Source organism: Lutjanus erythropterus, chromosome 1 (genome assembly GCF_056507025.1).
Source record: "Lutjanus erythropterus isolate fLutEry1 chromosome 1, fLutEry1.hap2, whole genome shotgun sequence".
Lineage (NCBI taxonomy): Eukaryota > Metazoa > Chordata > Actinopteri > Lutjaniformes > Lutjanidae > Lutjanus > Lutjanus erythropterus.
This window is the reverse complement of record NC_139317.1, coordinates 39,036,531-39,057,458: the sequence shown is the minus strand read 5'-3', so window position 1 is coordinate 39,057,458 and position 20,928 is coordinate 39,036,531. Positions and strand designations below refer to the sequence as shown.

At 40.0% G+C, this 20,928-nt stretch overlaps 2 protein-coding genes across 3 annotated transcripts in view; both read right to left on the bottom strand.

Annotated features, from left to right (window-relative positions):
• cep89 (centrosomal protein 89) overlaps positions 1-4,031 on the bottom strand; it is a 68,347-nt gene extending 64,316 nt beyond the window's left edge. Inside the window, exons 1-4 of the mRNA XM_084721420.1 lie at positions 3,781-4,031; positions 2,866-2,972; positions 1,618-1,764; positions 752-944 (exon numbers count right to left, since the gene is read on the bottom strand). Coding sequence (XP_084577546.1) covers positions 752-944; positions 1,618-1,764; positions 2,866-2,972; positions 3,781-3,822 — 489 coding nt within the window. The 5' untranslated portion in view covers positions 3,823-4,031. The remainder of the gene's footprint in view (positions 1-751; positions 945-1,617; positions 1,765-2,865; positions 2,973-3,780) is intronic.
• Positions 4,032-4,893: 862 nt separating this feature from the next.
• Positions 4,894-20,928, bottom strand: part of rhpn2 (rhophilin, Rho GTPase binding protein 2) — a 32,912-nt gene continuing 16,877 nt past the window's right edge. Inside the window, exons 4-15 of one of the 2 annotated variants that reach the window (XM_084721390.1) lie at positions 20,795-20,870; positions 19,709-19,786; positions 18,988-19,112; positions 17,809-17,975; positions 15,678-15,865; positions 15,313-15,469; positions 12,890-13,009; positions 12,548-12,742; positions 11,442-11,488; positions 9,752-9,898; positions 8,418-8,573; positions 4,894-7,228 (exon numbers count right to left, since the gene is read on the bottom strand). In XM_084721390.1, the coding sequence (XP_084577516.1) occupies positions 6,962-7,228; positions 8,418-8,573; positions 9,752-9,898; positions 11,442-11,488; positions 12,548-12,742; positions 12,890-13,009; positions 15,313-15,469; positions 15,678-15,865; positions 17,809-17,975; positions 18,988-19,112; positions 19,709-19,786; positions 20,795-20,870 (1,723 nt within the window). In that variant the 3' untranslated portion in view covers positions 4,894-6,961. Of the gene's footprint in view, positions 7,229-8,417; positions 8,574-9,751; positions 9,899-11,411; positions 11,489-12,547; positions 12,743-12,889; positions 13,010-15,312; positions 15,470-15,677; positions 15,866-17,808; positions 17,976-18,987; positions 19,113-19,708; positions 19,787-20,794; positions 20,871-20,928 lie in introns of both variants that reach the window. The other variant, XM_084721381.1, reaches the window with a different exon arrangement.

Sequence of the window (20,928 nt, the reverse complement as noted above, 5' to 3'; positions counted from 1 at the left end):
ATGAGACGTTCAACTTAAACGATGGTACAATAAATAGAAATCCATGTTGCTAAAAATAACTTTAATTGGTGACTGTAGTGAATAAATCACCAGGCAACAAGACTCTGATAGCCTGGAAAGACAACTGACAGGGGGAAATGGGGCCCAGTGAGACAACTGTAGGTTAGCAACCCAATAGAGCAGTATACGGGATAAAAACGTGTATAGAAAAATATCTGTGGTGTGTGGGAGCAGACCCTTGGGAGATTGTTCTGTATCCCAGTCAGTGGCTGTACATTTCACTTCTGCAGTGTGCAAGGCTTAATAGATATACACCTTTATTCTCTGTACAACTGTGCCACCCAGTGGATCAGACCAGTATCACAATACCCACCACATCACAAACTGACCCAAGTATAAAAATTATTTGAGAGAGTATAGGGATACATTTTCCACCCACACATTCAAAATAGACCTTCCTTTCAAAGCAGATAGTCTGACATCATTATTGAGGTTATTAATGACACCTGTGCTGTTCCTGCTATACATGTCAAAATCTGGTCTATTGGCTTTGGTCCTCTGCTGGCCAGTGAGCAACTCCAGTCGGCGTTTAACTAGTTTGCTAAAAAAAAAAAAAAAGTTTTTGACAGCAGTTAGTTTCGTTGGGAAGAATGTTTCTCATTTACCTTCAGTGACAACACTGAGATAAAACCTACCAGCACTATAGTCAGAAAGTCACACATAGCAATGAGCTCTTCCTGTAGAATCTCACCTTAGGTTTTAGTGGCAGGGCATAGACAGGTTCTGTGATTGAACAATCCACCCCTCTATCCAGACTTTGGTAAACGTGTTCCTCCCTGTCCTCCTCATTCTCCACCTCCTCTTCCTCGTCTTCCAACTCCCCCTCTGAGTGCTCAGGGGAGGACAGGCGTGGCTGGCTAGCTAAATCCTCTGACCATCTGTCTCTGAGGAAGGTAAAAAAGTAAGTCAAAGTCACCGTGGAGGAAAGTTGGCATTATCTTATAAGAGTGAGAAATAAACCTTCTGGAATAGATCCTTTTCATAGCAGACATTTGGACTTGTCATAGTAGAAAAAGCACAGGTTCTACTAATAACATTTGTGATGGGTCTGTTACATTCAAGTGTCCCAATAAGCCATGACACTGTGAGAGTGTGACAGGATACACAATACAAGAAACCTGAAACCAAAAGAGCTTAATGTAAGTCAGCCATCATTAATTTTATGATTTACACTGTTCTGTGTCCTGCAGCACCAGGGCATATATTCATAAAAAAGATTATTGAAACCCAGAGAAAAACCAGGTCTATATTTCAAACATATTGAGAGAACCTTCTGCATAAAATACATTGCATACACTGTTTTTTTTTTAATTATTTTGCAAGGTCACATCCCATGTTGTCCCACCTATCTGAAAGGCAGAGATACTAGAATCTTTACTTGCCATGGCTCAAAAACACTTCCACTGCTATTCCTTGAAGTAGGACCAATTGTGAGCTCATTTTCTACTGTGACACACCAGCCCCAGGTTAGATTTAAACTTGGAGTCTCCTCTTGTAGTTATAATCATCTGTTACAAAGTTTGTGATAAAACGTGTATTTGCCAGAGGGGGGGTTACCTGGTGTAAAGTGCTGTGCTGAAGTTTGGTTCAGATACGAAGGACTCTGATTGACCACTCTCAGAGAAAGACCTTGGTCGAACAGGGGGGATGGCCCATGTCTGTCCAGTGAGCGAAGAGGACAAAATGGCTGCTGCTAAGGCTGATCTGTAGATGGAATAATGCAAATAATATGAGGAGGATATGATCACTTTGTGTAATATAAGCACAAGAAATGCATTATTGCTTATCACATCAAAATATAAAGTTATTATCCATTTCCTATATTGATACTGAAGGGAGTATATCCCAGTTTCATATCCACCTTGTGAAATAGTGTGGTTGACCCCACAGATGACTACATGAGTACAACAATAACACCTCAAACCAGATAAATACAGATGAGGATGAAATTATTAGCCCCCCAATGATTTTTTTTTTTTATTGCAGTTAAACAGCAAGTATCTTTTAACACATCTTTTCCAAACATCCTAGTTTTATTTTGGATATTTACATTATTTTACTTTGCACATAGAAACAAAATTATTTCACAAAAACCAAAACCTACCAGGGTCAAAATTATTATTAAGAGTTCTAGTTTCATCTCATCTGACCAAAGGACAATCTTCCAGTATGCATAATCTTTCTCCAGGTTGTCCTTAGCATGTTTCAGTCTGGCTTGAAGGTGTCTCTTCTGCAGAAGTGGAGTTTTTCTTGGTCTGCAACCTCACAGTCCATTCCTGTGCAGGGCTCTACTGACTGTCTTCTTTGAGACTAAAATCCCAACTTGGCTCAGTCATTCCCTAGTGTCTTGGCAGTTGTTCTGGGGTCTTTAGACACATCTCTCACTAGTTTTCTTTCCAGAGTCTTTGAAATCTTTCACTCGCTACCTCTGCCACACTTGTTGTATTGTGTGGCTCTCTTTGAATTTCTTGATGATACTTCTCACTCTCACTTCTACACATTTCAATGCTTATGTCTGAGAACAGCATGAAGTCACACATAGGGTGGTGATACACAGTGTTAAATGTTTGGGAAATGTACAGGCATCATCTTGAGCAAATGGGTGAACAATCTAGCAACATGATGATAGTGAGGTAACTTCTTAAGAATCTTGCCCTTCAGCTGACCAAAGATTTACCCCTGAAGCACAGGTACAGGCCAAACATTACAAAAAAAAAGTGGTTTGATGGGAAGAAACAGTGTCAGAGGAAATACACCAAAATGAAAGGATATTGGAGGCTGGAGGTGATGGAGACTGTTAGGTACCTGGGTCTCTCAGGTGAGGGGTCTGGGCTGCGGGGGGGTGGGGTACGAGGCACAGCAGGCTTGGGGGCAATGGATGCAGCAGGGATTAAACCATGAGCTATATGCTTCTACACAACACACACGGGGGAAGGTTAGGAAGAAGGTTAGCATCACATGGACAGAAAACACATTCTGTGACAATGATTGAGGGAGGTTTAATTAAGAACACGAAATAACTGTTTAAAGGAAGGGTTTGAGGAAACACAAAAAGGCTGTATAGGTGGAAGGGTAGAGAGGATGATCACAGCATCACAACATGACCCCTTGATCAATAAGATACCAAATCAAAAGTATGTTCAAACAACAGCCTATTACAAAAGTTGACTTTTTCTACTGAAAACACCACTGTTACTGTACTTTATATTGGCCATAATTGGCCTTTTTCACAGCAGCCATTTTGACATGATATAGTAGTAAACACGAGTGTTATCAATGATACTAATTAAAATTCTGTTCCACTCAGATCAGAGTCAGGATGCTGCTATTGTGCATCTGCACACGGAACCTTAATTAGTATCATTAGCAACACCTGTGCTTACCCTGCTATTTTACATCACATGCCTGAACAATGAACATGAACAAAAAAGTCTGCAGGTCAAGTATTCAGCCGACTTTGGCTGACGAAATGAATACCACACACCACGAGGTATATTAACCTAACGTTACAAAACTGGTGAGACTAAACGTTAGCTTAAATGTTTTTTAAAGTTTAGCTTTTCCTAAGGTCAAGTAAGCGACGTTATCGATAGCCAGTTGGCTTGGTTTTAATGTCAACAGTTTGAGTAATGTTGGCAGAATGAGAAGCATTTAACTAGATGTTTAGCTGGCTAGAAATAGCACAAGTTTAATTCATTTTATAAAAGACGTGAAACTTACAAAGTCCTTGTCTTTCTCCCTCCTGAAGCTGAATTTCAGCATAGTGGAAAATAGTATTTCTTCCTTGCTTTACTCGCTAAAGTTACTGTTTCAGTTTAACCAAACAGTTTCACTCGTTAATTACATTAGATTAGAAAATGTAATTTATCACTGTGTTTCAAATTATGTCCTCTTTTATCCTGAAACGATAAACAAAAACGGCCAAGCTAACTGAGTTCAACAGGCTGACTGCTTGCAGACTACGCGTATCTAGACGCTTCACCACAAGAACAGACCTCGCTCCAAAACTAGTGCTGATTGGCTTACATTGAGGAGAGAAACCAATCAGCGAATGATATAATTCACCTAGCAACGACGCCCTTACCGACCAGCGGCTGTGCCACCAGGGGGCGATGTTGTTCCATTTACATCCATGCTCTCAGCACACAGGGCTGCTGTAAGAAAAAAAATCTTTCATTCTTTCTTTGTCTTTCTTTCTTTCTACCATTCTTCCTCAATAAACCAACAGTAGGCTATAGTAACATTTTAGTCTTAAAGTATACACATATTGCTTGAATATAATTAAGGGTTTATAAGCATGAACAGATAGAAATATCCATCCATCTACAATGGATTATATTATATTTTGGATATGCTTGAAATTGAGTTGCCCTCTGTCCTTAGGAATTGAGGAGGTATGAATCCAATGACCAAAAGTCAACATATCTGCTTCCTGCAATATCAACTTTTCTTATTAAAATAAATCTAAACACAGAAGAGAATTTTACCTAAGGGGGATCCATTTGTCCTACTACACAAAAACTACAAATCAAGTATAACAACACAGATAACTAGCCAGTCATTGCACACAGAATGGTATGGGGAAAGAAAGGCCTGATGGGCAAAACTTAATCACATGGTGCTTCTCTTCTGTTCATGATGGTGGATTATGATGTCATGTGATCCCAGGCCAGACTCACAACAATCAAAAACCCATGAGTGTTGACTTTGTGTGTACTGGCTCACTGAGGGCCGTGGTCAAACTTCATTCCAGTCATTCCCAACCTGCTTGGTAGTTTCAATCACTGTGATACGCAGAACCACAAATATATATTTAGAAAAAAAAATCCAGGATTTTTTTTGTCCCCATCTTTTATTGAGATCTGAGTTTATACATATAACACAAAGACTTGCTAACAAAGCATTCACACCACAGTTGCTATGCAGCATAAAGTACAGAGAAAAAAGCAAAGGCAACCTGAAACCTTTAGAAGAACAGGTACCATAACCCTCTGCAGATGTACACCAAGGCATTTAGGATCACTACGCGCTGTTAAATAAATGTTAAGTCTAAAACATCATCTGTGTAGGTATACATACCTGTTAGCACACTTAGTTAGCACTTATTAATATTAATCAATTACTGCACATACTTGTTATACACTTGTGGCATTTTCCTTCATGATTTAGAATAAATGGCACTTAAGACACCATGTCAGGTAAACAGAGACAGTAAAGAGTGTTACATTTTCTCAGTGTTACTGTTTAAAAATATTTGCATTTTAAAATGTCTTAACATAGACAAAATGTACCAGTACACAAGTTCACCAAAGGATTAAGCAAGGCTAGTAAAATACATTCCTCCAAGAAACCAACCAAGAAATCCAACGTGCAAAAATTCACAACTTGACCATTCACAAACTAGTTCTGAAACTACAACTTTACAGGTAAATATATATATATATATGTTTTTGTTTGTTTTTTTATTACATAAATAATTTGATTATCAAACGTGTATAAGAATCTACTTTGTAGATAAAGAGATAGTCCAACACTGCAAAGTGTCAGTAAAATGTGGGATGTGACAAGGATTAAGACAGGTGGAGACCATAGTAGAAACCTGACTGCGGACTTTGATCGAAGTCACTGTTGGGTGACGGGTTGTCCAGGTACACTGCAGGAATGTCATTGTTCTGCCCACATTCTTCCCTTCTGGAGTCAAAATAACCTCAAGACATTCACATTAACAGAGAGACACGCAGCTCGTGCTCTTCTTACAAGTGGACAAACTGCCAGACAGCAGCGATATGATTAGCCAGGATGGTAAATGGTACAGTACATCCTGGCTTATCAGGGACATGGAGGCATTTTGGTCTGTGGCATAGCTGGTACAGTAAGCAAACATAAAGTACCAGTTTTACCACTTCCACTGTGTCCCAGACATGACTCTCGGCAGAAATAATAATCCTCAAAGGCTGTCTCACAAGCACAAAAGTGACAATAATACATAACCATGGTATATATTTGATTTTTAGCAGCTTATAGAACATTGCATTCATCAACTCTCACAGACAAAAAACAACTGCACAGCACTAGTTTTCCCTCAATCACTGTTTAACATACTGCAAAAAGGTTCATAACATCTACATATGTTATTGAGAAAATATATGTATTTCAAAACTGATCAGTATCCACTGATTACAACAAATATCGTAGCAATGTCCGAATCCTTCATATATACAGTATGAAACAGACGTGCAGTCTCTTGAAGATACACAGAGAACATAACTGCACAGTGCACAGCTACATCAGTATACAATGGAACTAACAAAGGACTGCTTAAGCCACAATAAAATTATCCCCTTGCAGTCAAGTAGTAGCCGACGCTGGGTGTGTTTGTGTTTTCCTCCTTCGAATCGTCTGAAGCATTTCTTCAGGAAAACATACTGAGATGACAGTTTAACTTAGAAGCCTGTCTCAGTGCTGTGTGTGTTTATATATATAGACTGGAATGATAACTGCTACGTTTTTTTTCCCCACAGTGCAGTTGTACTGTGCTGTACTCACACTGGCATGGCACTGTACAGAATGATTTCTCATTGTGTTTTGTGTGCAGCCCAGTTTTTAGAACTGTGCTGGGAAGGCGCCCATGTACCTACAAAGGCACCTACAGTATATACAATATTTGGCACAGCCACTTTCCAAGGTAGCTGGCAGAAATATCATTATTACACTGGTGACATACAGGCTACATACACTACTGTTCAGTATTCCAGTGGAAAAACCAAAGGGCACTGGTGCTGCACCAAATCCACAGCAGGTCCAGTATGGATACAACACAGTACTGTACACTGGCATACTACTGTAGGCTTAATGTGCATACTGCACGCTGCTTGCAGGCAGTGGAAAGCCTGCAGCTAACTCAGTAGAGGGCACTGTCGTTGTTGTAGGAGCTGGAGCTGGGGAATGTGGGACAGGGTTTATTCCAGGGGAGGGTGCCGGAGTGGTCAGCTGTAGGAAGGCTGAGAGTGCTTGCGCTCTTCAGCTTGTTCTTCAGACCCCAGCTGATGAAGGATGACTTCTTGGTCACTTTGCGAGACTTGGGGTTCTTGTCATCGTCGTCATAGGCCAGACAAATCATGGAGTAGGTCTTGGGCAGGTTTCCGCAGAAGGTGGCACTCTTGGTGGGCTGGACAGAGACATCACAAGTATTGTTTAGTGGAAGGAGGCAGTCGCTGTAATCAAGGACTTGCTCTAGATGCCATACAGTCTTTATAAATATACATTATCAATAACTTGGCACCTGAGTTAATCATATCCTCACTGTTTTAACATGCAAGTCAAATACCTGACATAAAAGGCCAATATAAAAAAAATGTTTTTAAGTGTATGTTATATTCAGGTATTTTCACAACTTCACCTTGCTGTCTGTCTTTACCAACAGGAAACTGCAGTTAAGTAAAATATCGCTTTCAACCAGCCTCCTTTGGCAAAATTTTACATTGCAGGGTTGCTGGTACACCACTGCCTAAATCAGTGCATTTGTTTGTGCTACTGTGTGATGAACTAACCCTCTAATATACCAAAATCACACAACAACATGAACTAACTCACCAATCCAGGCTGTAGTAGTCAAGCAACTTCCGTATACTGTAAAGTAAAATTATTGCTTTTGCCAAAGGAGTCTGCTTGAGCAAGAGAGAGCAATATATGGCTTGTATAACAGCAGTTTTCTGACAGAAAAGGCTGTCTGATGGCAAGGTAAAGTAGTGAAAATATTCTAGAAATAGCGTACACTTAAACCGATATTGTGTTTTTTGGGGTGGATCTTTTTTAAGTGGCTAAAATAGTGGTTTTGCTGTCGACCCTGTCCATAGCAATGTATTGCTTAGCTTCCTATAGTGGTACCCCTGTTGCTTCCCCAAACTAGGGGCATGCCAACCGCCATCTACTGTAGGTAATATGCTGACCATGGATAAGTACTTCAAACAACCTTCACTTACACTTCAATTACTCCAAACTATCCCTTTAAAATCCTGTAGAAGTGAATAAATTACTTTTTAACAAACTCTCACTTGTGAACAACAGGTGGGTTGATTGTGAAAGACATTGCTTATTCTGTCCACTAACTCACACGGCTGGAATCTGTCATATACAACACACTTATGCTGTATCTAAAGAGCTATTTCTCATGGGAAACTGTATAGACAGTTTACCTTGGCAGGAAAAACTACCTCACAGGCGAAATCTGAAACGCAAACTGTGTTGTTGATTCATCTGATACAAAGACTAACTGAACTGTGAGTATTTGTCAGTCAAGCAAGACAGATAGATGAATTTTCTTGCAGCTAATAGGAAGGAAGAAGGCCATGGAATACCATTGCAGGGTTGCTCTCCATCATGGTGACCACCTGGATGTCGATCCCCTCCTCATTCACGTCCTTCAGCAGTCGCATCACTTCGCTCACACCCAACCATTTGCAGTCTGTTTCCCCAACAGCAACAATGTAGTCGCCTTCTTTCAGACCGTCAGCCTGGAGGAGGAACAGGAGTTAGAGGGGAGGCCCACTAACATGTCCTAATACTGCAGCAGTCAGTTTAAATATTTACATCTGAAGATTTGTTTGAACAGCAACCGAGTCAGGTTCACCTACTTTCCTTCAACACCCTGGAGCGAGCAGGGATCAGCAGAGAAAACACTGACGTTTAGTCCCACACCCAGCTTTCTTTACTTCAGGCAAAACACTTAATAAAGTGTGTGTGCACCAGACAGCATTATTTAATAGCTGTGACAAATCTGTCTTATCGCCATGAACTCGTCTATTTGTGTCTGATAACTTGATCTGCTGAGGCAGGCCAACAACTCCAGAGAATCAGTCAGCTCCAGAATAAGTCCTGTTGAATATAGCAGTATTAAAAGTTATAAAGAGTTTGGCCTAGTTAGACTTGTGTAATACTACTAATCTGTTTCTCCACACAGCCTGCAGGGCCTAATAAGAGTCTGCTCTTTGTCAGCACCTCTTAATGAGCTGTCAGACTGAAAGGGATTGCAGGGAGTAAATACTCTCTGATTCTTAATTAAATTAGTAGCCATGGTGGCTGCAGAGGGGAGGGGCGGGGGTTCCTCCAAACATTCTTTGAGCCTGAATCCTGTTAGGTTCCTGAGAATGACTTGATTCAGGGAAATGACATACTGATATACAGTACGTAAGCATGCCTGAAATTTCATGCTGTTTGTTTTCCCACCGCAGATAAGCCACTATCTGATAGTTAACCTTGTTGCAGGGAGTTAATATTGAGTAACCTACACATTTGACTTTTGTTTATATCTTACTGCTGAACATGTCCTCTGAGATATCTTCTGTACTCTAAAATAACATTGATAATTTTTCTTCTAACAGCCTGCAGATGTTGAAATCCCTAGGCGTGAAACTACAAATGTTTCTGGAGACACATCAGTCAATAAAGATGAGAGTAAACTATTATGTCCGGTAGGTAATCAGAGTGGATTATAATGTTTTATTCCTCCTTAACTACAAAATGTGTTACAGAACTTTGATTTTTAAAAAATCTATGGGTGGACTACCTATTTGAAGATCATTTTAAGTCTCTGCGGGATGATTTTTATACTGTGCTGACTAAAGGTTGGCTGCACAATATGAGATGAATCTTCCCTTGTTCAGACAATAGTGAGGAATCTAGATTAACTCACAGCAGCTGGGCAGAGGGGGTCAAGCGAAACCACCTGGACAGGTGATTCTCCTTTCAGGGTGAAGCCCAGGTCTCTGTCCTCTGGTCGAAGTCGTATTGTCCGTGGGGCTGTCCACCGCTGCTTGGCTGAGAAGACTGACAGTGGGCCCTAAAAGGAGACATTGTGGGGATGCTGGGGTCAGTATGGCTTCAAGATTTATTGACTCAAGAGGATAATATCCTCTCATTTTGTTGAACGCCTGGGGGAAAACCGAGAACCCAGCATAATAATCCCCTCTTGTGTTATTTCAGGCAAATTAAACATGATTAAAGTCCACATCTGTGATCTCTTAGAACATCGGTACATATGTTATATAAACACTCAAGGAGTAATATGAAAGTTATGTGACCACGGAGCATATTCAAGTGATCAGTCTCTTTTACACCTGTGCAGTTACACCTTTTTTCAAAACAGTTTTTCCCTGTTTATATTTCATTTTGACAGGGTACACAATCCTTTGTGTTCTCTTTAAACAAAGTGATTCATATAAAAAACATTCTCATACTGAACATGTTACTTATGTCTACTTGAACACTGGGCTGCAGATATACAGTATCTACCATACTTTGTCATTACAGCTGCATTTAACAGTTCATTCTAATTAAAGAATCATTTTTTAATATAGAAAAAACATTCTGCAAAGCCAATAGGCTTGTCACAAATACAGTAAATTATTAAATCAACCATCATTTGAAAGCAAGTATATTTCCATCTTAGGAATTTGTAAAATAACTGGAATAATTAATCCATCAAAATTGTCATTTTCAACATTAGCTATAATTGATCACAAACATGTTTCACTTTTTAGACTGCTGACACCAACCATTCATAACACTTGTGTGTGAAGTCTCTCCTCCAGAAAATCCTGCCAATCAATCCTACATAACACCAAACTAATGCCTGTCACCCCTGCTCCTTTAATTATCACCGTAGTGATTGGATGAAGAGATTGCGTGTGGATTTAACTTTTTCAGTCTTTCATTTCTCAGTAGATCCAAAAGGATTTAGTTTTGTGGCTGAGGCTGTTAATGAAGAGCAAGGTGGGATTTTACAACAGGAACAAGAGGTATTTATTCACAGAGACCCCTCACACCTGCTGTCTGGGAATGTCAGCTCTGACCCTTAACCTCCTCACCAGTTATTTGCTTGTAAGGTTGTCCATCTTGAAATTGAATCCTGCTTGTTTGTTATAGTAATTGTAAACTGTGCAAGATGAAAGAAATGACTCACAATGTCTCACAGGACAAAGACATAAGATTTCAGCTCCGGTGACAGAGGATGCCCCCCCACCCCACCCCCGCACCCCCCTCCCAGCCACCTGTATGTCACTCCAGGATCAGAGCACCTCTGGCCATGGTTAGTGTTAGTTTTGCATGTCTTGCTTTGGATGAAAGTCCAGGAGGCTTTGGAAACAACTGCTGGTCAAATTTGCCAAAGCTTCCAGGAGTCTCAGTCTTGGTTGGTTGTATTCAGAAATAACAAAAAATAAACTCTGGGTGCTAAAAAAAAATACAAGGTCTAAAACACAAATCCAGAGCCATTTCCTGTCACCTGATGAATAAACCAACCACCATGTGGAAAAACAGCAATGTGAGTGGAAAAAGATTAGTAACCCACATACCAGCCTTTGGAAGAAGTCGGTGACTTTCACCTTTGTCATTGCAGGAACCTCCATCTCTGCTTTGTGCTCTGTTTTAGCTATTGGAAGAAAAGGGAAAAAAACAATGCTGTCATTCAGTGTTTACTGTCACAACTGCATTTCACCTGTCGCCCTGCAGAGAGGCAGGCAAGGAGTTAGCAGTGTAAACATTACGTCATCTGTACCTGCAAATAAATGTCACTTATCACATCTGATTGCAGCAGGTGTGGTGCACAACACAGCAGCCTTTTTACTGATCGTTTCCTGAGAGACAAATCTCACAAAGCAACACACTGGTCCTACTTGACATTCGTGTTGTTTGTGAAGTGTTTGTTGTGGTGACACGGCTTAGTTTCTATGTCAACCACAGGAAGAATAGCTGTCACCTCAGTGACGCTTAATGGTGACTCAAATAAACTTTACAGTTATTCTAATCCATTCTTCACTTTGCATGTTTACTTGAAGAGATAAGATATTTTTATTGACTGTGGTGATGTCCTTTCTTAAAACAGCGGTTCATTCCAAAATCAACAATAGATATTTTTCCTCTGGCCTGCAGTGCTCTTTATCCATTTAGATTGTTTTGGTGTGAGTTGCCATGTTTTTTGGCCATAGAGATGTCTACCTTGTCTTCATTATAATGGGAATAAATGGCACTCAACTTGCGATGTTCAAAGCAACAAAATACTACATTTGAAAAACTCAACAGCAGTGTCTCTTACAGAAATCATGACCCTGTGACTCAAGATAATCTACAGACTTTGTTCTGAGCAGTGTAATGTAACTATTTTCTTTCTACCGAACAACACCTGCCAACTGTACCACCATTCAGAAGGGATGGGATGTAGTTGAGCTGTAACGTCAGCACCTCAGAGAAAGCTAGCACAGTTATATTGTGGCTCCTAATTTTTTTTTTTTCTAGTGCTTTGAGCACCACAAGCCATGTGCCATCTCCTTCCATTATATTTGAGAGAAAGCAGACATCTCTGTGGCTGACATCTCCAAGACTTGTCAACTAACACCACAAGAATCTGGATGGATAAATAGCACTACAGACCAGAGGAAAATATCTATTTTGGAGTTTGAGGTGAACTGTCCTATCAACATTTAAGACTCACAGATGATGTCTGGGGCCTCCATGTAGTCGGTGAACTGGTCCTCTTTTTCATTTTCACTGGATTTGTTGAGCGAGCGCTGGTGACTGGCTTTTAAAATGTCCTGCAGCGCCTCCAGCTTGTTCAAGTGGTGGCATAAACTGTAGATCCTCAGAGCTTCCTCATGACCCAGGATGGCACGACGAATGTGTGCTTTACCTGAGGGGAGGGTGAAAAAATTGGCCATTGAACAGATCAATAGAAGGGGAGAAGAACAAGCAGAGTCAGATCTAGTGTGATTGGCACTCTACACTCTATTGTCTTGCTTTGCCTTCCGCATTGCTCAGCCTACGTGCGCATTCTTACCGATGCGTTCACGTTCCTCTTTCTTTTTCAGGATGTCCAGAGGTGAGCGTCCCTCAGGAAGGCGATCATAGACCTGTGACAAGGTCTTCTCCTGCTGGTCCTCATCATCACTGGGCCCCACTGAACACACAAAAAATTAATATTAAAATGAATGAAAAACTGACCTTTGTCTGCCATTAAGATCAGGATCAAGGCTAAAACAAATGGCTAACACTATTGAATGACATGACATGATGCTATGATTGCTTTGATTGTAGAAGGTATACATAGCACAGTGCAGACATTTACTATTGCACACTTAAACCCTTTGCATTCTGCAATAGAAATGGTCTGCCAGTGTTTACACTGGTGTATTTGCTTATTGTAATGTCAGTTTTTGGAATATCTTCAAATTCTTAGATTCCTAAAATCTGTACAATGTAATCTAAAAGGTTATGTATGTGATAATAACAAAAAAATACAGGTTTTCATAAAATGTTACTAAACAAACAGACAAAACATAGTGATCCATGCAAACAATGATCTCCAACCATTTCAGGGCTGCCCAGCTGCCACACACATATTTGTATGTGTCAACTTAAGCTTCCACATTAGCATGGATACCAGAGAAATTGACTGTGATGTTTCTGTTCTAATTACTTGATAAGCCCATCAAAATGCAAATCCTCCCAAAACTTGGTGTCCTCTTTTAACCTGTCTTCTCCTCCTGATTCACCAGCTTTTAATGGTATACCAAGAGCATAAGAGCTTCCTCAGCTCCCTCTGACTAGTTTGCTTCATAAAGAGAGTATAAAGCGTTTATTTAGCAGTGTTTGTGGTTCATCTGTTTACTAGTGTGGTCTTTATTCTGTCCTGGTTCTGGGCTGAGTCCTCTCTTTACAGTCCTGTGGTTAATTGCTCTATTCTCCTCAGCTACACAGGAATCTGTTAATGAGCTGCCAAACTCAAAGCTGCTTCGCTCCGTTGTTCATCTATTCAGCCCTGTCCCATTCATAGCACTGGGTAAAACTATCAGCATCAACTGCAGAGCCTAATATAATCTGCTGAATTTTGTTTCATTTGGTTTTTAGTTGACTTGCTCCTAAATCACAATTGTTAATGTGTGGTAACAAAAGAAAAATGATAAAAACTGCAACAATGTTCATGTTAATTCATAGAAGTGGGAAATTTTTAATTATGGAGCCAGTATAGAGCTGTAAATAACGAATGAACGTCTGTAAGATGTCACAAATAATGACAAGCCACCAAGAACTAGAGAAGTATGATAGAAAATTACAACAGCAGTACTGTGAGGCAGTCTCTGGCTCTTACTGACTGCCTCTGCCAGTTCATTATGCAGACAGCATTAAGAGACTACATAACTGTAATCCTCCAGCAGTCTACAGTACATCCACTCGATTTCACTCACTCCAACCGTCTCTCTTTTTCCTTCACTCTCATTCTCTTCCTGCCACTGTGTTCCTGGAAACTTAGCCTCTCTTTGCCATGGGGTGTATGTGTGTCTGAGAGTGTATGGTTATGTGTGTGTATGTCTCTAAATAGCCGTTATGTAATAGCGCTGTGACTGGCTGTGGTTCAGTCCAGCCATCTGACATGACCAACCCAGTGGCCCATACAGGGAAGGACTGGGTTTTCCAGGGTGCTCAAAATCAGGCAGCTTAAGTCTTATAACACCAATTCACACTTAACAGCCAACAGCCAGGCTAATACCATAAAATAACTAGACTAATGTTCATACAGCAGATGTGCAGATGGAGTGAACAAGAGTTTACTGACATTCCACCTGTTAACCCAAATTCACTGTGGTAGTTCAGTGGTGTTGTTAAATAGAAAAGGGGAGTATTTGATTTGTGTTGCCAGACTGTTAAGATTATTAAGCATCTTTTTGTTACAGTGTGTCTGTGAAGAACACACCTGTTTCCAGTTGGCATCTGGGATACTACTGTATCTGCAGTGCAGACTATATGCAAATTACTATGCAACGCAAACAGCAATGCTGTTCATAAGCAAGAAAAATAGCTTGTGTGCTTATTTTAATGTCGTTTGAATCTAGAATTACTAGCAAATAATAGCTTACCTGTGACATTACTTTAGCTATTTAATTTTCTCTGACTCTCTCTAATTCTAAATTCTGAATTCAATTCAACTTTGCTCCGTCATATTTTACACACAAAATCTGTGTGAAAATTATTAATCTCAAACAGAGGAACTACAGAATGACTAAACAGACAAACTACCATACCAGTACAATTTCAAGATGGCAGGATTTTTGATATTGTACTTTCCATTGTTTTATGTATTTTTTCTTTAGTACAGCTGTAAGGCTTTTTTTTCCTCTGTAACAGTGGCTTTTATTTTATATTCTTCTTTTTTTTTGGCAAAAATTTAGAAATGATTAACATTTCAATGAACTGTTTTCTTACACTGGTGGTCCAGGAGCGCTGAGGCTGCAAAGAAGTGTGCCATCGAACAGTAGTGGTTGGTTTTGACTTGCGACATGGTGGACCAGAAGAACGGGACATTGTCTTTAATTGGCGTCTGGATCATGGACTGGTGGACTTGGTCATAGATTTCTGAGACCTGGCAGGAAAAGGGAGGATAGAGTTACTGGGAGGACTTTAAAAGCACTGATGTGGATACAATCGCTGATAGAAGTGAGGCATCTGACTGTGGTGACATTATTACTTTACATTCACTTAAAGTACAATATATCCTCCTGAGTCCACAGCTAAAGAAAGAGTACTGTGCCTATATGAAGTGAGGACTGTATGCCTTTGATACTATTTACCTTTGCAGCCTCCTGGGCCATTTTCATCAGGGAATAGAACTGGTTTCGGATCCCAGGCAGTGCAGTCTTCTCAAACAGACACTCCTGAGCCTGAGCAAGCATCATTCGAATTAACATACTGAGCATGGCCGGACTCATGTCGTAGCTGGGAGTGTGGGTGAATGTCTCCTTCAGATGGTTCAGGATACCTGTGAGGGAGAACAAAAGGTCATCACAGCTCAAAAACTAAACTATACCAAGGAAACAATCAATCACAGTTAATAATAATTTTGTTTAGCTGGGAAGCTCTGTGCCAAAACAATGCAGCTTCTTCATTTTCTGGTCTTAAACCTTCCCAGCTTGCATCTGAACGAGACCTTTTGATCAGTTTAAAAGACATACATGTAACCCAGGATAATCTCGATCTCTGTGATGACAAATATAATGGGACTCTGCAGAATTAATTCTCTTTTCTCTTTCCTATCTCAACAGTGAGGTCAGGGACAGCTGATTAAAGGCATACTATGCAGGTGTCCAACAAATCCTGCATATTCTACCTTTAACTAGAAGCTTGTTTTAAGTAATCCAAAATCTGACTGATAATTTCACAACATATACCTTTTGGTTACAGTTTAGGCCTCATGATTGGATGGGAACTAAATGGGAAAAAGAGATAAAATGTAGCCCCCAAACATTCAACAGATTATTCTGATAATCGCAGGTAGTATTACTAGTAATAATCTGTTAGTATAGTTAACTCTAATTAGTTCAGACAGCAGTGATTTTTCATGGGCAAAACTAAAATAGTAAGTTTGAGAGATGCAAATAGTTTGCTGGTCCACAAAATGAGAGATTGGGCTCTTCAGCACGCTTGTAAATTAACCCTAATTACTGACACTCACTTATACAAATGTTTTAGAAAGGTTTCATACAGACTTAAGTGATTTAGTTTGTTAGATCATCCACTTCTTTTTTTTTTTCCTAGGGTCTGTTGCTGTTACTACAGCATCCAGCAAAGGAGAAAAGCTCTGCTAGCAGTAACATCAGTGTGTATATGCTTCTTTAACATTGAGCCAAGACACAAACCTCCTTAAATTAGCTTTTCATGTTCAATGGGAGCAATAAGGCCATCTGCATTCCAACTGAGATCGCCTCCCTCTTATTTTACAGATTAAAAACCTGGCAGCAGAGAGTTGTAGACAACTTAATAACAGAGCACTGCCTCGCTATGCTTCATCTTAAGGTACTGCCATTGTTGGCTGGCTCCTCCCATGCTCTAAACTGCCTTTGTGTCCCTGGCTTAAGGGCACTGCGGCAGCCTTCCTACAGCTCGCAACCCTGCCTGTCACTTCCCGACTTAGTTTATTACTGGCTTGTAATACTGGTGACAATGTTCCTCATAACAGGCTTAATTGTTTTACATAGTAGAAGCCTAAATTATAGCCATCAAAGCAACATTGCCAAAGCCATTGCCGTTCAGAGCTGTAATTATACTGCAATACCCCTCATACTGCCAAGTCATAATTCTATCAAGACTTGTCGGAGCTTCCTGAAACCTCAGAGGGTTGGGAAACCAGTTCATATGATTGGTGCTTCTCTGGAGCTCAGCCACATGACAAGAAGCCAGACAAACATCAACTGCATTCATTCTCCGTCATGGAGCAGAAGTCAGAGGGTGGAGGCTAGCACATATTCTCAAAATAAGGGTGAACTGTGTGCTTTTTTTCATGTTAAGGTCAAAGCAAAGGGAAAAGGGACATTTTCACCAGGCCATTTTTGAGCTATAGCGGTTGACTTATATGTCAAATATTTAAAAGAACAAAAATATAAACAAAACATGTTGATGTCAGTGTTCATTTCTTTCTTTTTCTTCCTCTCTCTATTCATGTTACTTATCATATGTGTTCTTTGTGACCAGCTTCTATCACTGGGAGCATTTCAGAAGCTCAGCTACTTCCTTTATGTCTCTTGCTTGAATTACTGAAACCAGATATTGCTTCTGATCACAGATGAGCCTGGATTTAAGAAATAAAGAAGACTTTTCCTCTTTTGATATCTGTGAATGTTGGAAATTATATAATAAGGTCATATATAGGGTGGTGAAAGAGGAAATATCTGATTAGAGCAGTTTATCGCTCTTGTCTCTTCCTACCTGCAGCAATCTGGAAGGAAGAAATGGCCTCCTCCAGGCCAGCTATTGTCTGTCGGTTACTGCGGGTACCGATCTGAGAGTACAGGGCAGCCATGTTGAAGAGGATGCTGGCCTTCTCCAGTGACAGGTTCTGTTGGCATACTGGCACTCCTGTGAAGGAGTCATACCTGAAGAAGACAGGTTGAAGTTCTCTTTATTTCTTTTTGTAAAGCAAGAATCAAAACAACCATAAAAGTATGTTACGTAAAGACCAAAAAGATAAACATCGTAAAAGATACAAGCAGTAATACTGAACATGAAGTTTGTAGTTAAATAAACACAGTCACCAGGAAGTAAGCAGTTAAATACAGCAAAAATAAAAGCCTTTGCCAAAAATATGCAGTAAAAAATTTACATACAGCAACATTGGATGCTTTTCAAACACTTAGTGCTGGATGTCACAAAATTTCCCCAAAATTGATGAAAATTGCTCCATTTGCCTCCACAGACTCCATTAAACAGAGTCAGCATTAGTAACTGATCTGATAACATTAACACACAACAAGCTTGCTAAAAACAATGTGTGTGTCCTCGACTCATACCCTCTTTTGTTCACTTGAGTTTAAAATATCTATCCACAGTAAGGATTCTGTTATGGGCCTTTTTCACAGCAGCCATATGGATATGAAATAGTAAAGACAGGTGTTACCAAAGATACAATTTAAGGTCCCATTCAACTGAGTACAACAGAGAGCCAACATGCACAATACAGAACCTTACTTAGTATCACTGGTAGCACCTGTGTTTACTCTATTATTTCATATCAATTTGGCTGCCATGAAGCGTCGATTATTTGCGGGCCTTGATTAAGTTATCCATGCCTCTATGTCTCCTCATATGGACTGACTTCTCTCGGTCTCTACACAGAAATTCTCTTCCGTTTGTAACAGGTGCAAAATGCAGCAGGAAGTCAGGACAAACCAAAATGCTGTGATGAAAACCAGTTCTTTCCGTTTATCTATCGTATGAGCCAAAACACAGCCAGGCATCTTGCAGCTGCTGTTTGTATTTGATTTGTTTGATTTTGTTCTTTGAAAAGAATTTCATCAACTTCATTTTGACAACTGCACTCAAAGACAGTATATTATTATTATTTAAATTAATGAAAATTTGTTAAAATTGTTAATAATTGGTGCTTACCAGGTAAAGAAGATTCCCGTCTGGCGGGATGGGGAGAAGAATCGGCTCTCCATCAGAGGAAGATGGCTGAAGTATTTTGCTAGAAGCTCGACCCCAGCCTCATTTCGACTTGGTGTTCTGCAAGCCTGGGACAAGAAAAGAAAGAGATCTGATACAGTCTGCAATAATGAATAACAGTGAAGACATACAGCGTTGTTAGACGGAAACAAAATAAAAAAACTTACAATAGTGGTATTTAGCTATGTGGATGGCTTCACTTTTATGTACTGAGGTTTTCACCTGAGAATTGTGTCACTACATGAATACAACAGAGCATTTTTATTATTGTGATGCTCCCAGCATCAAAAATTTGGACATCTCAGAAAAAGAAAATCCACTCATCTTGATGGTGTATGAAATCCCAGTGAGTGATATCTCAAAATCTCAGAAAATAAAACAGAAACTAACATCCGCATGATCAGAGAGCACGACAAGGGGGTGAGAAAATATGTTTTCCTGGTTTGAGTGCACCAGCCAGTAAGTCCTACAGACAAAACATTCCATGGTGCTTTGTGTGGCAGAAACCTGTATGGGTGCATAAATGGGCATAATAAACCCCTTTAAAACACACTGTGACTGTTCCTGAACACATGCTCAATCCAAAACTGACCATTATGGAGACCACTAATATAAATGAAATGATCATCACATGATGTCATACTAGACTCTGAGTGTACACTACCTGCCGCAGGTCCATCAGGTCAGCAATCTCTTCTTCATAATTGTTCCCATCTTCACTGTAGTGCTCCAAGATGAAGTCCTGTCAGAAACAAACACAGCTCAACATCTCAGTACAAAATTACACTCACAACTAGTCCACTCTGTCACAGTGTTCTTAACTGCACACAGATGTCAAGTCCAACTCTACCATGCCAAGTAGGCTGGTGAGAACTGTCACTCTGTCAGAAGCAGCCAAAGGTAGAAGACACTAAGTCATTAAGACTGAGGTGTGATCACAGACAGTAAGAACAGCAGCATTAACATACTCAGAGACCATGACGCCAGAGCGCCTCAGAACAGGATGCGAGGCACTGTAAATGAGCCATCATCAGGACATTTACGAGGGTGCTTCCCTATGATGTGACATAGCTACGTGATAACTGCACCAGTCTCAAAAACTGCTGACCTACTTCTGGTTAATAACATAAATCTTTTTACAGTCGGATGATCCTGAGTAAATAAATAGCAAACATAATGTAGAAGCAGGTGTACAGGGCACAGACAATGTGACCCAAATACTTCATGAAATGAGACTTAAACTTTGCGGTAACTAAATCCTTTTGGAAACACCAACACCTACCAATGTGGGTCATGTTGACTGCATGTAAATTAGCAGTATTTGTAACCCTTTATCTGCATTTTGTCACCCTTACACTCGTATTAGTTACTTTCAAAAAGTCAATGAAGTCTAGGCTTATGCTGTTATGTGTTTGAGACTGTTTGCCCAAAAATGGCAGTTTTGTTTAACTGATGACAACATGCAGCTGAGCACCAATCCATCTGTCACTTGTTGTGTTTAAAATCCAAATGTCAAAGTGCTATTTTAGCATGAAACCTAATTCTTAGGTACCTCAAACTGTGATAAAACACAGTTTAAAAATGATATCATTAATGCATCTTTGTTTCAGAACTTAAATGAAGTTACGGTATTATTCAAGTATTCAGGTCAAAATCACTGCATTACATGGATATTTCTAAATGCAAACTACTTGTACACTTGCACTGTAATAGGTAGGGAATAGCGAAACTGCAGTTGCTGCTTCTGTACCTTGAACATAGTGGAGAAGTCAACTTCTTTTGTCTCCTTCAGACCCAGAGCAATAAGGGGGATGTTGGCAGTTTCCCTGCAAGATAACAGAATGGTCAATATAGTACACATGGGCGGAAGTATTGTTGAAGTCT